The sequence below is a fragment of the Anomaloglossus baeobatrachus genome, chromosome 1 (assembly GCF_048569485.1).
Source record: "Anomaloglossus baeobatrachus isolate aAnoBae1 chromosome 1, aAnoBae1.hap1, whole genome shotgun sequence".
NCBI lineage: Eukaryota > Metazoa > Chordata > Amphibia > Anura > Aromobatidae > Anomaloglossus > Anomaloglossus baeobatrachus.
In genome coordinates this window covers 614,633,930-614,649,331 of record NC_134353.1, presented here as the reverse complement: position 1 = coordinate 614,649,331, position 15,402 = coordinate 614,633,930, and the positions used below count along the sequence as shown (strand labels likewise).

General features: G+C 43.9%; 1 protein-coding gene across 1 annotated transcript in view; it reads right to left on the bottom strand.

The window, feature by feature from the left end:
• The window catches only part of ERCC6L2 (ERCC excision repair 6 like 2), a 205,570-nt gene extending 196,221 nt beyond the window's left edge, over positions 1–9,349 (bottom strand). Inside the window, exons 1-2 of the mRNA XM_075318703.1 lie at positions 9,153–9,349; positions 2,660–3,084 (exon numbers count right to left, since the gene is read on the bottom strand). Coding sequence (XP_075174818.1) covers positions 2,660–3,084; positions 9,153–9,165 — 438 coding nt within the window. The 5' untranslated portion in view covers positions 9,166–9,349. The remainder of the gene's footprint in view (positions 1–2,659; positions 3,085–9,152) is intronic.
• Positions 9,350–15,402: the final 6,053 nt, after the last annotated feature.

Sequence of the window (15,402 nt, the reverse complement as noted above, 5' to 3'; positions counted from 1 at the left end):
AACGTTGATAGCATTGACATGCATTATCATGGTTCAAATCCGCATGGAAAAAATCAGCAGCATGCCCAGGAGATTTCAGAAATCTAACTCACTTTTTTGGTACTCTCAAATGCTGCATTGTTTTCCACTGAAAAAATTAAGACTGTGAAGAAGCCCTTTTAGGAACACTGTTGAGATAAATAGACACCAATATTATAAATGGCTTCTTGTATTTCGGGGATCTCTTACAGGTTTTGCGCTGAGACTAGGAGTTCCAAGTTACATCTTTAAACGCAATATCCCTAGAGTACAACTTCAAGGAACAACAAAACCAAAACGTCCCAGTAGGCAATGTGCCCAGAGATTTGGGTTGCCCCTTATCATTCATATGGACACCTATAATTAGCACGTCATACAGTTAGGTCCAGAAATATTTGGACAGTGACACAAGTTTTGTTATTTTAGCTGTTTACAAAAACATGTTCAGAAATACAATTGTATATATAATATGGGCTGAAAGTGCACACTCCCAGCTGCAATATGAGAGTTTTCACATCCAAATCGGAGAAAGGGTTTAGGAATCATAGCTCTGTAATGCATAGCCTCCTCTTTTTAAAGGGACCAAAAGTAATTGGACAAGGGACTCTAAGGGCTGCAATTAACTCTGAAGGCGTCTCCCTCGTTAACCTGTAATCAATGAAGTAGTTAAAAGGTCTGGGGTTGATTACAGGTGTCTGGTTTTGCATTTGGAAGCTGTTGCTGTGACCAGACAACATGCGGTCTAAGGAACTCTCAATTGAGGTGAAGCAGAACATCCTGAGGCTGAAAAAAAAGAAAAAATTCATCAGAGAGATAGCAGACATGCTTGGAGTAGCAAAATCAACAGTCGGGTACATTCTGAGAAAAAAGGAATTGACTGGTGAGCTTGGGAACTCAAAAAAGCCTGGGCGTCCACGGATGACAACAGTGGTGGATGATCGCCGCATACTTTCTTTGGTGAAGAAGAACCCATTCACAACATCAACTGAAGTCCAGAACACTCTCAGTGAAGTAGGTGTATCTGTCTCTAAGTCAACAGTAAAGAGAAGACTCCATGAAAGTAAATACAAAGGGTTCACATCTAGATGCAAACCATTCATCAATTCCAAAAATAGACAGGCCAGAGTTAAATTTGCTGAAAAACACCTCATGAAGCCAGCTCAGTTCTGGAAAAGTATTCTATGGACAGATGAGACAAAGATCAACCTGTACGGGAATGATGGGAAGAAAAAAGTTTGGAGAAGAAAGGGAACGGCACATGATCCAAGGCACAACACATCCTCTGTAAAACATGGTGGAGGCAACGTGATGGCATGGGCATGCATGGCTTTCAATGGCACTGGGTCACTTGTGTTTATTGATGACATAACAGCAGACAAGAGTAGCCGGATGAATTCTGAAGTGTACCGGGATATACTTTCAGCCCAGATTCAGCCAAATGCCGCAAAGTTGATCGGACGGCGCTTCATAGTACAGATGGACAAGGACCCCAAGCATACAGTCAAAGCTACCCAGGAGTTCATGAGTGCAAAAAAGTGGAACATTCTGCAATGGCCAAGTCAATCACCAGATCTTAACCCAATTGAGCATGCATTTCACTTGCTCAAATCCAGACTTAAGACGGAAAGACCCACAAATAAGCAAGACCTGAAGGCTGCGGCTATAAAGGCCTGGCAAAGCATTAAGAAGGAGGAAACCCAGCGTTTGGTGATGTTCATGGGTTCCAGACTTAAGGCAGTGATTGCCTCCAAAGGATTCGCAACAAAATATTGAAAATAAAAATATTTTGTTTGGGTTTGGTTTATTTGTCCAATTACTTTTGACCTCCTAAAATGTGGAGTGTTTGTAAAGAAATGTGTACAATTCCTACAATTTCTATCAGATATTTTTGTTCAAACCTTCAAATTAAACGTTACAATCTGCACTTGAATTCTGTTGTAGAGGTTTCATTTCAAATCCAATGTGGTGGCATGCAGAGCCCAACTCGCGAAAATTGTGTCACTTCCAAATATTTCTGGACCTAACTGTACATATACTTCCCAATGCCCAACGACTCCAGTTCAAAACCCTAACCATGACCTACAAAGCAATCCACAACCTGTATCCTCCTACATCTGTGACTTAGTCTACCGGTACTTACCTGCACGTAACCTTCGATCCTCACAAGATCTCCTTCTCTACTCCTCTCTTATCTCCTCTTCCGACAATCGCATCCAAGATTTCTCCCGTGCATTCCCCATACTCTGGAATGCTCTGCCACAACATATCAGAATCTCGCCTACCTTGACAAGCTTCAAAAGGAACCTGAAGACCCACCTCTTCCGACAAGCCTGCAACCTGCCGTAACCCTAAGTCTGATATAGCGCTATATGACCATCTCTATCCTCACCTACTGTTTCTTCTCCCATCCCTCGTAGACTGTGAAGCCCTCTCGGGCAGGATCCTCTATCCTCCTGTACCAGTCTGTGCCTTGTATTGTTTATGATTATTGTACTTGTCCCTACTACGTATACCCCTTTTCACATGTAAAGCGCCATGGAATAAATGTCGCTACAATAATAATAGTTATCTACAAGTGCAAATTAATGTAAAATTCATGCAGATTTTAGGCCCACATCATCCACGACATGGGAATACACACCTGTATAGTCTTTCCAAGACCCATGTCATCACCAAGAATGCATCCTTTGGATCGTGCATAGTGTTCATACAGGAACTGGACACCCTCTCTCTGGTAGTCACGTAAATATCGGTTGATGGTGTAAGGGACACAAACTCCAGAGCTTGATAATGGAAAGTCTTTTGCAGGGGCTGTAGGTTTTCTGCTTGGGAACTGAGGTTTCTCCAGATCTTCATCATCAAACATGGACACGTTCCCAGAGCTACCGGAGCCTGAGAATTTACAAAGCCGTGACAAAGGGACCTTCTTTTCTTTGGCATCCAAAAAAGAAACCACTGCTAGTGATGGATCTGTTTCTTTGTATTCAATAGATTTAATAACGGCTTCTCTAAGCTCACCACTTCCAGGGTAAGGAGCTAAGCATCGATCGTTGATGTCCCATAGGCCTAGAATAGCATGTGAAACACAATATGTAAATGTGGGTACTGGAATAAATCATCGAAAGTAGGGCTTACCAAGAAGAGTTCTGCAAGTTGCTAGCCTTCCTTGTAAGATTATTTAGAACTGATGATGCTAGGGTTCCTTTTGTGTTATATAGCGTTCCTCCTCATCAGCTCCCAAAATGACAACTGGACCAATAAAGCTCAGAAGTGATTGTCACAAATTTTTCTTTATAACAACATGTAGGAAGTCTGCGTGATGCTACATGGTGCTTCAAACTATGTGAACTATGTTTATCATGTATACAACAGGTTTTTTTTGTTTCATTTTTATCAATTATAAGGCTATGTGCGCAAGTTGCGTACTGTCCCTGCAGAAATTTCTGCAGCGATTTGAACAGCACACGTGCGCTTCAAATCGCTGCAGAAACAGTCCGTAATGAAAAAAAAAAAAGCCGATTCCATGCGCTCTGACTGCAGCCCCTCCCACAGACAGAGCAGGGGATGCATGCAGAGCGCAGGAAAGAAGTGAAATGTCACTTCTTAGAACGCGCGCTTCGGGCAGCAGCCGAAGCGCTGCGCTCTAAGACGCCTTCATAGATTATGCTGGGGAAGCAGGAAGCATGCAGTTACGCTGCGGTGCAGATCGCAGCGTAACTGCATGCAATTACGCAACCTGCGCATATAGCCTTACACAATCAAATTAGCCAACCATTAAGGGCTTGTTCACACGTTTCATTTTTGTCACCTTTTTCCTGTGAAAAAATCCAGCATTTTTCTGCACCAATAAAGAGAATGAGATTTGTGAATCACACGCACACGCTGCTAATTCTTTCCTTGAAGATTTGAAGCAGTTTCACATCTCCAGCATGTAAATTATTTAAGATTTTCATCCATTCACATGAATGGAATAAACACAAAAAAATGCAGAGAAAACGTAAGTGTTTTATGCAATATTTTTCCTGCCAAGAGACATTTTTGGTGCAGAAATGTCTGCTGCAAATACTTAAAATTAATCTGTTAGCAGGTTTTTGCTACCTCGTATGAGTGCAGCATGATGTAGGCAACGAGAGTCTGAATCCAACAATGTATCACTTAAGGGGGCTTTACACGCTGCGACATCGCTAATGCGGAGTCGTTGGGGTCACGGAATTTGTGACGCACATCCGGCCGCATTAGCGATGTTGCTGCGTGTGACACCGATGAGCGATTTTGCATCGTTGCAAAAACATGCAAAATCGCTCATCGGTGACATGGGGGTCCATTCTCGATTATCTTACTGCAGCAGTAACGATGCAGTTCGTCGGTCCTGCGGCAGCACACATCGCTATGTGTGACGCCGCAGGAACGAGGAACCTCTCCTTACCTGCCTCCCGGCCGCTATGAGGAAGGAAGGAGGTGAGCGGGATGTTCTGGCCACTCATCTCCGCCCCTCCGCTTCTATTGGGCGGCCGCTCAGTGACGTCGCTGTGACGCCGCACGGACCGCCCCCTTAGAAAGGAGGCGGTTCGCCGGTCATAGCGACGTCGCCGGGCAGGTAAGTATGTGTGACGGGTCCGACCGATGTTGTGCGGTATGGGCAGCGATTTGCCCGTGTCGCACTACAGATGGGGGCGGGTACCCACGCTAGCGATATCGGGACCGATATCGCAGCGTGTAAAGTAGCCTTTAGAGTACTGGATGCAGCGGTTCTGACAAAATCAAAATTTTTAGATATCACAATGTAGCAGAGCTGAGAAAGCTAACCCTGCACACACCAGGCTCTCTAGTCCAGCAAAGAAGTTCCTAAAGCTAAACATAGCATGTAAAATATAGCACACAGTATGACACTGCTGAAATCTGTGTGTTAACCCCTGCAGCATGCTGTGTTCAGATTACACAGTAAAAACCTGCTGACTGATTCCCTTCAACATATGCACATGCCCTAATGAAGTTTTTCAGGCTTCCATTACTGGACAACCCCTGCTTAATCATTTTAAAGAGCATCACAGGAAATAAAAACAATGCATACTCGCTTCTTGCAGCCAATATCAGCTCTGACAAAATAGCAAATCATCAGCTGACTGGCTGCAGCAATTACGTGACAACACTGGCCATGACCCACCAGGAATAGAGGCCGACACAGCTGGATCACCGCCTCTGTGGTAGGGGAGTACAGAATGTTTTAACTTACTATGGCACCCTTAGGTGATTAAGCAGGGATAGTGCAGTAATGGAGAACTCTTAAGATATTGATGGTCTTTCTTTAGATCAGGTGATTAACATTTCATTAAATGGGGAAGAAAATGAAGATTTCAACAAAATACATTTAGAAACAGAATACTTCAGAAAGAGAATAAGTGGACTTAAAAAGTGCTGAAGGCCTATTACAAGAGAGCTCTGATACACAGTAAAACGCTGCTAAGCTATAACAAAGCATAGAGATATGCAAATAAATGGGGTTAGACCTTTAGGAATATTTTCCATAATATATAAGGATTTACTGTGGATTTTTTTTTATTATTTCTGTACCAATCTGAATATTATTTCTGTACTAATCTGCAGCATGTGCACAGACTCTGTACAACTTATGTGTACATGAAGGAGCATGCTGTATAAAAACCGAAGGCTAATGGAAGCAAATAAGGGGCTCATGCAGCTCTCTGGCAAGTGGCCATTTTGAGTTTTCATGCAAACCTAACCCATGATACATCAGTGTGCATGAGCCCTTAGTCATGTCCCAAAAAGTCAGTGTAAGGTGCTATTCGGATATGTGGGCAATATATCCAGGAGTGAAAAGATGATTAGATTCCACTAGAGGGCGCTGAACTTATTCTTACTAATGGGGATGAGCAAATCTGAGTGGTAAAGTTCGGGGCTCGTACCAGACAGATACTGTTCTTATATTAATAAAGATTGCTGAAAGGCTGCAGCAAATCAACAAGCTTTATTTCATATGCAAAATGCCTGAACACTGCTGTGAACAATAAAAAAAATTCCGTGGTACCTACTTATTTTTGATAACCAGCACAGGTAAACCAGACAGCTGAGGGCTGCAGCCCCCAGCTCTGTGATTTACTTTGGCTGGTTATCAAAAATAGAAGGGAAGGGACCCCTAAATTATTTATTGAAATAATTTTTTTAAAAACGGTTTGACCTCCCCTACTGTTCTTGATAACCAGCCAAGATAAAGCAGACAGCTGGGTGCTGGTATTATCAGGCTGGGAAGGTCCATGGTTATTTTGCCCTAACCAGCCTAAAATAGCAGCTCAAAACCGCCCCAGAAATGGCGCATCCAATAGATGAATAGTGTAATGACAACCGATATCAAGACACCCCCATTACTACACGGTAAACACACAGTTACAAAAACACACAGGAAAATAGTTTATTTGAATAAACACTCCAGTACACTTCCTCATTCACCAATTAATTAAAAATAAATCCTCAAATTTCCAACTTAATAAAATAGTGTAATGTGCCACCACGACACCCATCGAATTCTGTGGGGCTTTGTTCTGAGAACGAATCTCGATAGCAATCGATAGGCGTAGAAGGGCATAACACCATTGGATTACGTCGAACTTCGAGGATTTCTTTTTAACCAGAGATGAGCGAACTCGAACTGTAAAGTTCGGGGTTCATATAAAACACAGACTTTTAAAAAAAAAAATCAGTGTCCAAGTTCAGACTTTGGGCGCTGTAGATATGCTAACCACTCCACTGAGGATCAGTGTGCTCGGGTACGCTCTGTGTTCGGCCCAGTAAAGCTGCTTGCAGTTGCTGAATGTCTCTCACCGGGGTTAAAAACAACATCTTTGGATTTAGTGTATCAAAAAAAAAAAAAAAAAAAACCTAAAAACTAGGTGAACCCAAACCTCCACGGGTCAGCTCATGTCTATTTTTAATTAATAAATTGGTGAACGAGGCAGTGTTTATTCACCAATTGAATTAAGTTGGAATGTCGAGGATTTTTGTATTCAATAGTCTTTAAGGGAGTGCAGGGGAGTGTTTATTCATATAAACTAGTGTGTGTGTGTGTGTGTGTGTGTGTGTGTGTTTTATGTTAACTCTACACTTGCTGGGTTAGTAATGGAGCTGTCTGATAGTCGCCTCCCCATTACTGACTCCTGGGCTTGATTCCAGCTGTCAATTCACAGCTGACATCAACCCCAAAGTATTACTCCAATTGCCACCACACCATGCAATCAGTAAGAACCGGGCAAAGCACTCTACTGCCCCCCTTCTGGAGCGGCTGCAGGCTGCTATTTTTAGGCTGGGAAGGTCCAAATAACCATGGGCCTTCCCACTCTGATAATACCAGCCCCCAGTTGTCTGCTTTACCTTGGCTTGTTATCAAAAATAGAGAGGCACTTACGTTGTTTTATTTTAATTATTTAAATAATACCCTCTATGTTTGACAACCAGCCAAAGTAAAGCTGACAGCTGAGGGTTGTCTGCACTGGTTTTCAAAAATAAGCGGGACACCACAAGTTTTTATTTATTCCCTATCCACACTTGTTTGCAGGGCAACGGCCCCCATTTTGCTTTTTTTGCAGCCCCTAGCCCTTACAATGATCATTTTACAGCACAGAAGTTCAGGTCTCAATTGATTTATATGGGGTTCGAAATTCGGTCAAATTCGGGTCCCAAACAGAACTTTTAACTAATGTCCGCCCGAACCTGAACTTCCACGAGTCCGCTCATCTATAATAACTAATGTCAGAGTCCACTGTATACCACCTGCACTAGGTTGTAACCAAATACACTGTCTGCGTTCATCACAGGTCCAGGACTCCTGGCATTCAGCTGTAATTATGGGGGGATTTGGGCAAATTAAATGTTAAACAGCCACTTTTAGTACCGTATTTTTCGGACTCTAAGACGCACCTTTTTCCCAAAAAATGTTAGTCCGATGGCTGCGGTGGTGGTGGAGCGGGTCAGCAGCAGCAGGCTGTAGCAGCGCCTACCGTGACCACGTGGAATACTGCAGCCATCATCTGCTGGGAAAGATGTGACCTCAGCTTGCGAGCACGCATCAAAGCAGGGACACGACAGATGACGCAAGTTAACGCCATATATCGTGAAGGAATTTATGAGCACTGATCAACTACATACAAGTTAATTGCCGCATGTTTACTAGCCTGTTTACACAGACCAATGAACAATTCTGGTGACCCAAGTAGCGGTAATACAATCATTCAGTATTATGTTACCGGCAGCACTTCCCTTGTTTTCATAGAGCAATGTGCTGCCGATAATGTTTGTTTTTTTACAGCATAAACAATCTGATCTCACTGCTGAAGGTCCGAGGCAGCGCACATATCCAGGACATCTGGCTGTGCCCCCGAATCTCTGGGAGAGCACTGATGTGAACTGTATTTGTGTCATCACAGTGAGATACATCTGCGCTACAAGGGCCTGTATTACTTTTGGAGGGGCAGAAGCAAACATACCATTGGTACAACCACACAGGGTCCCAAGAAGTAATGAGGCCACTGACACCTCCTAATCAGGTGGAATTGTGCATTATAATGAGCTATTGTACTGTAAAGGGCCCATATACTGTCCCTGCACAGGGTCCAAGAGGTAAAGAGGCCACTGACAACTCCTAATCAGGTGGAATTGTGCATATGGACTGTAAGGGGCCCCTATACTGTCCCTGCATAGGGGCCAAGAGGTAATGAGGCCACTGACACCTCCTAATCAGGTGGAATTGTGCATTATGATGAGCTATTGGACTGTAAAGGGCCCATATACTGTCCCTGCACAGGGGCCAAGAGGTAATGAGGCCACTGACAATCTATAGCAATCATTATAGCAGGAGCTATAGGACTGTAAGGGGCCATATACTGTCCCTGCACAGGGCCTTTCCTTCTGTGTCTCCAGTGGGAGGACAGCAGAAAGATTGATACAGTGTAAAGGGGCAGCAATGGAGCATTATTAGCATTATTACTTGGGGGCACAAGTATCCCACACTGCACACATGATCCAGACTGTGCCTTGAGAACCATTGTGCCATCTGTGCATTCTGCTGCAGCTTTATCTGTGGCAGCTCCATACGTGAGGGTGCCCTGGTAATACACTGTACTCGCCTGGGGCGTCCATGCTGACAGCTCTGGGGGTCACACGGCGTCACAGACCGCTACCAAACATGAAGGCAAAGTAAGAGCACCACCATGACAGACAGCGGGCACTGAGCGCAGTGTGTGCACAGCAGCCCATAGTGTGCCGGCACTGCCCACTATGTCTTGCGGCTCCCGGCCGGCAGCATCACATCCTGCAGGAAACACCGCTCCACGCAGAAAGGACGTCTGATGATGTCATGACCATGTGATAAGTCACGTGATGGCGAATACCCAGGAGCTGTAGACAGCATGTGTGAGGAGAGAAGCAAGATAGCAGAGAGTGGGTGTATGTAGAGGGATGTAGCAGTGCTATACATGTAGAGGGATGTAGCAGTGCTATACAAACATGTAGTGGAATATAGCAGTGCTATACATGTAGAGGGATGTAGCAGTGCTATACATGTAGAGGGATGTAGCAGTGCTATACATGTAGAGGGATGTAGCAGTGCTATACATGTAGAGGGATGTAGCAGTGCTATACAAACATGTAGTGGAATATAGCAGTGCTATACATGTAGAGGGATGTAGCAGTGCTATACATGTAGAGGGATGTAGCAGTGCTATACATGTAGAGGGATGTAGCAGTGCTATACATGTAGAGGGATGTAGCAGTGCTATACAAACATGTAGTGGAATATAGCAGTGCTATACATGTAGAGGGATGTAGCAGTGCTATACATGTAGAGGGATGTAGCAGTGCTATACATGTAGAGGGATGTAGCAGTGCTATACATGTAGAGGGATGTAGCAGTGCTATACATGTAGTGGGATGTAGCAGTGCTATACATGTAGAGGGATGTAGCAGTGCTATACATGTAGTGGGATGTAGCAGTGCTATACATGTAGAGGGATGTAGCAGTGCTATACATGTAGAGGGATGTAGCAGTGCTATACATGTAGAGGGATGTAGCAGTGCTATACAAACATGTAGTGGAATATAGCAGTGCTATACATGTAGAGGGATGTAGCAGTGCTATACATGTAGAGGGATGTAGCAGTGCTATACATGTAGAGGGATGTAGCAGTGCTATACATGTAGTGGGATGTAGCAGTGCTATACATGTAGAGGGATGTAGCAGTGCTATAAATGTAGAGGGATGTAGCAGTGCTATACAAACATGTAGTGGAATATAGCAGTGCTATACATGTAGAGGGATGTAGCAGTGCTATACATGTAGAGGGATGTAGTAGTGCTATACATGTAGAGGGTTGTAGCAGTGCTATACATGTAGAGGGATGTAGCAGTGCTATACATGTAGAGGGATGTAGCAGTGCTATACATGTAGAGGGATGTAGCAGTGCTATACATGTAGAGGGATGTAGCAGTGCTATACATGTAGAGGGATGTAGCAGTGCTATACATGTAGAGGGATGTAGCAGTGCTATACATGTAGTGGGATGTAGCAGTGCTATACATGTAGAGGGATGTAGCAGTGCTATACATGTAGTGGGATGTAGCAGTGCTATACATGTAGAGGGATGTAGCAGTGCTATAAATGTAGAGGGATGTAGCAGTGCTATACAAACATGTAGTGGAATATAGCAGTGCTATACATGTAGAGGGATGTAGCAGTGCTATACATGTAGAGGGATGTAGTAGTGCTATACATGTAGAGGGTTGTAGCAGTGCTATACATGTAGAGGGATGTAGCAGTGCTATACATGTAGAGGGATGTAGCAGTGCTATACATGTAGAGGGATGTAGCAGTGCTATACATGTAGAGGGATGTAGCAGTGCTATACATGTAGAGGGATGTAGCAGTGCTATACATGTAGAGGGATGTAGCAGTGCTATACATGTAGAGGGATGTAGCAGTGCTATACATGTAGAGGGATGTAGCAGTGCTATACATGTAGAGGGATGTAGCAGTGCTATACATGTAGAGGGTTGTAGCAGTGCTATACATGTAGAGGGATGTAGCAGTGCTATACATGTAGAGGGATGTAGCAGTGCTATACATGTAGAGGGATGTAGCAGTGCTATACATGTAGAGGGATGTAGCAGTGCTATACAAACATGTAGTGGAATATAGCAGTGCTATACATGTAGAGGGATGTAGCAGTGCTATACATGTAGAGGGATGTAGCAGTGCTATACATGTAGAGGGATGTAGCAGTGCTATACATGTAGAGGGATGTAGCAGTGCTATACATGTAGTGGGATGTAGCAGTGCTATACATGTAGAGGGATGTAGCAGTGCTATACATGTAGTGGGATGTAGCAGTGCTATACATGTAGAGGGATGTAGCAGTGCTATAAATGTAGAGGGATGTAGCAGTGCTATACAAACATGTAGTGGAATATAGCAGTGCTATACATGTAGAGGGATGTAGCAGTGCTATACATGTAGAGGGATGTAGTAGTGCTATACATGTAGAGGGTTGTAGCAGTGCTATACATGTAGAGGGATGTAGCAGTGCTATACATGTAGAGGGATGTAGCAGTGCTATACATGTAGAGGGATGTAGCAGTGCTATACATGTAGAGGGATGTAGCAGTGCTATACATGTAGAGGGATGTAGCAGTGCTATACATGTAGAGGGATGTAGCAGTGCTATACATGTAGAGGGATGTAGCAGTGCTATACATGTAGAGGGATGTAGCAGTGCTATACATGTAGAGGGATGTAGCAGTGCTATACATGTAGAGGGTTGTAGCAGTGCTATACATGTAGAGGGATGTAGCAGTGCTATACATGTAGAGGGATGTAGCAGTGCTATACATGTAGAGGGATGTAGCAGTGCTATACATGTAGAGGGATGTAGCAGTGCTATACAAACATGTAGTGGAATATAGCAGTGCTATACATGTAGAGGGATGTAGCAGTGCTATACATGTAGAGGGATGTAGCAGTGCTATACATGTAGAGGGATGTAGCAGTGCTATACATGTAGAGGGATGTAGCAGTGCTATACATGTAGTGGGATGTAGCAGTGCTATACATGTAGAGGGATGTAGCAGTGCTATACATGTAGTGGGATGTAGCAGTGCTATACATGTAGAGGGATGTAGCAGTGCTATAAATGTAGAGGGATGTAGCAGTGCTATACAAACATGTAGTGGAATATAGCAGTGCTATACATGTAGAGGGATGTAGCAGTGCTATACATGTAGAGGGATGTAGTAGTGCTATACATGTAGAGGGTTGTAGCAGTGCTATACATGTAGAGGGATGTAGCAGTGCTATACATGTAGAGGGATGTAGCAGTGCTATACATGTAGAGGGATGTAGCAGTGCTATACATGTAGAGGGATGTAGCAGTGCTATACATGTAGAGGGATGTAGCAGTGCTATACATGTAGAGGGATGTAGCAGTGCTATACATGTAGAGGGATGTAGCAGTGCTATACATGTAGAGGGATGTAGCAGTGCTATACATGTAGAGGGATGTAGCAGTGCTATACATGTAGAGGGTTGTAGCAGTGCTATACATGTAGAGGGATGTAGCAGTGCTATACATGTAGAGGGATGTAGCAGTGCTATACATGTAGAGGGATGTAGCAGTGCTATACATGTAGAGGGATGTAGCAGTGCTATACATGTAGAGGGATGTAGCAGTGCTATACATGTAGAGGGATGTAGCAGTGCTATACATGTAGAGGGATGTAGCAGTGCTATACATGTAGAGGGATGTAGCAGTGCTATACATGTAGTGGGATGTAGCAGTGCTATACATGTAGAGGGATGTAGCAGTGCTATACATGTAGTGGGATGTAGCAGTGCTATACATGTAGAGGGATGTAGCAGTGCTATACATGTATAGGGATGTAGCAGTGCTATACATGTAGAGGGATGTAGCAGTGCTATACATGTAGAGGGATGTAGCAGTGCTATACATGTAGAGGGATGTAGCAGTGCTATACATGTAGTGGGATGTAGCAGTGCTATACATGTAGAGGGATGTAGCAGTGCTATACATGTAGAGGGATGTAGCAGTGCTATACATGTAGAGGGATGTAGCAGTGCTATACATGTAGAGGGATGTAGCAGTGCTATACATGTAGAGGGATGTAGCAGTGCTATACATGTAGTGGGATGTAGCAGTGCTATACATGTAGAGGGATGTAGCAGTGCTATAAATGTAGAGGGATGTAGCAGTGCTATACATGTAGAGGGATGTAGCAGTGCTATACATGTAGAGGGATGTAGCAGTACTATACATGTAGAGGGATGTAGCAGTGCTATACATGTAGAGGGATGTAGCAGTGCTATACATGTAGAGGAATGTAGCAGTGCTATACATGTAGAGGGATGTAGCAGTGCTATACATGTAGAGGGATGTAGTAGTGCTATACATGTAGAGGGTTGTAGCAGTGCTATACATGTAGAGGGATGTAGCAGTGCTATACATGTAGAGGGATGTAGCAGTGCTATACATGTAGAGGGATGTAGCAGTGCTATACATGTAGAGGGATGTAGCAGTGCTATACATGTAGAGGGATGTAGCAGTGCTATACATGTAGAGGGTTGTAGCAGTGCTATACATGTAGAGGGATGTAGCAGTGCTATACATGTAGAGGGATGTAGCAGTGCTATACATGTAGAGGGATGTAGTAGTGCTATACATGTAGAGGGTTGTAGCAGTGCTATACATGTAGAGGGATGTAGCAGTGCTATACATGTAGAGGGATGTAGCAGTGCTATACATGTAGAGGGATGTAGCAGTGCTATACATGTAGAGGGATGCAGCAGTGCTATACATGTAGAGGGATGTAGCAGTGCTATACATGTAGAGGGATGTAGCAGTGCTATACATGTAGAGGGATGTAGCAGTGCTATACATGTAGAGGGATGTAGCAGTGCTATACATGTAGAGGGTTGTAGCAGTGCTATACATGTAGAGGGATGTAGCAGTGCTATACATGTAGAGGGATGTAGCAGTGCTATACATGTAGAGGGATGTAGCAGTGCTATACATGTAGAGGGATGTAGCAGTGCTATACATGTAGAGGGATGTAGCAGTGCTATACATGTAGAGGGATGTAGCAGTGCTATACATGTAGAGGGATGTAGCAGTGCTATACATGTAGAGGGATGTAGCAGTGCTATACATGTAGAGGGATGTAGCAGTGCTATACATGTAGAGGGATGTAGCAGTGCTATACATGTAGAGGGATGTAGCAGTGCTATACATGTAGAGGGATGTAGCAGTGCTATACATGTAGAGGGATGTAGTAGTGCTATACATGTAGAGGGATGTATAAGTGCTATACATGTAGAGGGATGTTCCAGAGCTTTGTATTTATGTAGAGGGATGTAGCAGTGCTTTGTATGTAAAGATGTAGGAGAGCTGTGTATGTAGAGGAATGTATCAAAACTGTGCATATAGTGGGATATAGAAGAGCTGTGAATATAATGGGATGTAGCAGAGCTGCGCATGTAGTGGGATGTAGCAGAGCTGCGCATGTAGTGGGATGTAGTAGTGCCATGTAGGTAGAGGGACATTGCAAAACTGCGCATGTAGTAGTAGTGCTGTGCATGTAGTGGGATATAGCAGAGGTGCTCATGTCGAGTGATAAAAATGTAATTTTTTTTTTCTTCACTGCCAATAATATAAAATTTCATGGCACACCTGTAGTATCAATATGATCAATGCACACCTGGATGAATTCATTGAGTGGCGCAGTTTGTTAAATGGGGTCACTTGTATGGCGCTATGCTAATGTGACATTGTCATGATGTATGTGCTTTTCTCCATCCCATATTTTTTGTATAAGATGCCATGTGATGTATTTTACCTTCTCACTGTATTTGCTGTAATACTATGTCAGGATGTGATGTCACTTTCCTTTGGTTGTACTTACTGAACACTTTGAAATGTCTTGAGATGTAAGTAACCATACCTTCCCCCCATCTCCTGTGTCTCTGGGCCCATAATGCAATTATCTCTTGTCCACACAGCCAGGGGAACTTCCTATTGTTTCGTAAGCAGTGGATAACGCCAACTACACAAACCTGAAGACATCTCGGAGCCAACTTTCTAGAATCTTCTAGTGGGCCCAACCATTGCATAGACCCCTACCCTTGAGGGGCAGGCCCACGAGCTCAGACAATACACTCCTGTTTCTAAGTGCAGTTGGGAGCTGAGCTTTGAAGAGGAAGGGAGCGAGATCTGATTCTGCGGACAGATCTCGCCGTCTGTGCCTCATGACTTGCCAAGTGACTCTGATATCCTGGCTCCCCTACCCGGAGTCTATGGGGTGCGAGCTCCAGCC